At 51.7% G+C, this 1,442-nt stretch overlaps 1 protein-coding gene across 1 annotated transcript in view; it reads left to right on the top strand.

Annotated features, from left to right (window-relative positions):
* The window catches only part of klc4 (kinesin light chain 4), a gene marked incomplete at its 3' end in the record, with an annotated part of 7,923 nt that extends 6,520 nt beyond the window's left edge, over window positions 1–1,403 (top strand). Inside the window, exons 3-4 of the mRNA XM_048594269.1 lie at window positions 11–241; window positions 1,334–1,403. Coding sequence (XP_048450226.1) covers window positions 11–241; window positions 1,334–1,403 — 301 coding nt within the window. The remainder of the gene's footprint in view (window positions 1–10; window positions 242–1,333) is intronic.
* Window positions 1,404–1,442: the final 39 nt, after the last annotated feature.

Raw genomic sequence — 1,442 nt, forward strand, 5'->3', positions numbered from 1 at the left:
CCGCCTCCAGGTGATCATTGCCCTGTCGACCCACTTGAACACAGTGGATTCAGAGAAGCAGAAGCTGCGAGCGCAGGTCCGGAGGCTGGTGCAGGAGAACCAGTGGCTGAGGGATGAATTGGCTGGGACCCAGCAGAAGCTGCAGCACAGTGAGCAGGCCGTCGCTCAGCTGGAGGAGGAGAAAAAGCACCTCGAGTTCATGAACCAGATCAAGAAATTCGACGAGGACGTCTCTCCCTCGGTGAGAGCCTGGAGAGGGGAGGGAACTCACCCCCAACCCTTCAGGATCCACCCTAAATGGAGGGGGTGAGGGGTGAGGGGTGAGGGGGGGGGTAAGGTGAGTGTGGGCAGTAACAGTTGGAGCCCTTTGTTTAGGGGCTCAGCTGGTGTTCACACGCACTTCAGCTGAGCAGGGGAGAGGGCTGCCCCACCCAGCCGAATTGCCCAGAATAAAGAGAATGAATAGATCAGTCACCAGGGGGTACACTGCAACTGAGAGAGTGTTAGGTACAACGTTCCTGAATGCAAAGTGCACAGTCCCATCGCAGGCACAATAAATAACACATCAAGGCTCAATACATGGGAATGTTCGATTGGGGTGGGGGAGGTGTCAGTATAGAGGTGGCTTTACTTTGTATCTGACTCCCTGCTGCCCCTGTCCTGGGAGTGTTTGATGGGGACAGTGTAGAGGAAGCTTTACCCTGTATCTAACCCCGTGCTGTCCTTGTCATAGAATCACAGAGATGTACAGCACGGAAACAGACTCTCTGTTCCAACCCGTCCATGTTGACCAGATATCCTAAATTAATCCAGTCCCATTTGCCAGCATTTGGCCCATGTCCCACTAAACCCTTCCTATTCATGTACCCATCCAGATGCCTTTTAAATGTTGTAATTGTACCAGCCTCCACCACTTCCTCTGGCAGCTCATTCCATACACGCACCACCCTCTGTGTGAAAAAGTTACCCCTCGGGTCCCTTTTTAAATCTTTCCCCTCTCACCTTAAACCTATGCCCCTCTAGTTTTGGACTCCCCCACCCTGGGGGAAAGACCTTGGCTATTCACCCTATCCATGCCCCTCATGATTTTATAAACATCTATAAGGTCATCCCTCAGCCTCCTGCGCTCCAGGGAAAATAGCCCCAGCATATTCGGTCAGCCTCTCCCTGTAGCTCAAACCCTCCAACCCTGGCAACATCCCGGTGAATCTTTTCTGAACCCTTTTAAGTTTCACAATTTTGTTCCCATAGTTTAATGGGGGAAGAGTGTAGAGGAAGCTTAACTCTGTTTATAAGTGAAACATGGCAGTGATGTTTCTCTCTGGGTGAACAGGATGATAAAGGAGGAGATTCTGCGAAGGATGGACTGGACGACCTTTTCCCCAGCGATGAACATGCACCAGGTTAGAATCTTCATCGAGAAATCCCACCCCGGCCCCTCC

The sequence above is a fragment of the Rhincodon typus genome, unplaced genomic scaffold, assembly GCF_021869965.1.
Source record: "Rhincodon typus isolate 14 unplaced genomic scaffold, sRhiTyp1.1 hic_rhity00007530, whole genome shotgun sequence".
In the NCBI taxonomy this organism is placed as follows: domain Eukaryota; kingdom Metazoa; phylum Chordata; class Chondrichthyes; order Orectolobiformes; family Rhincodontidae; genus Rhincodon; species Rhincodon typus.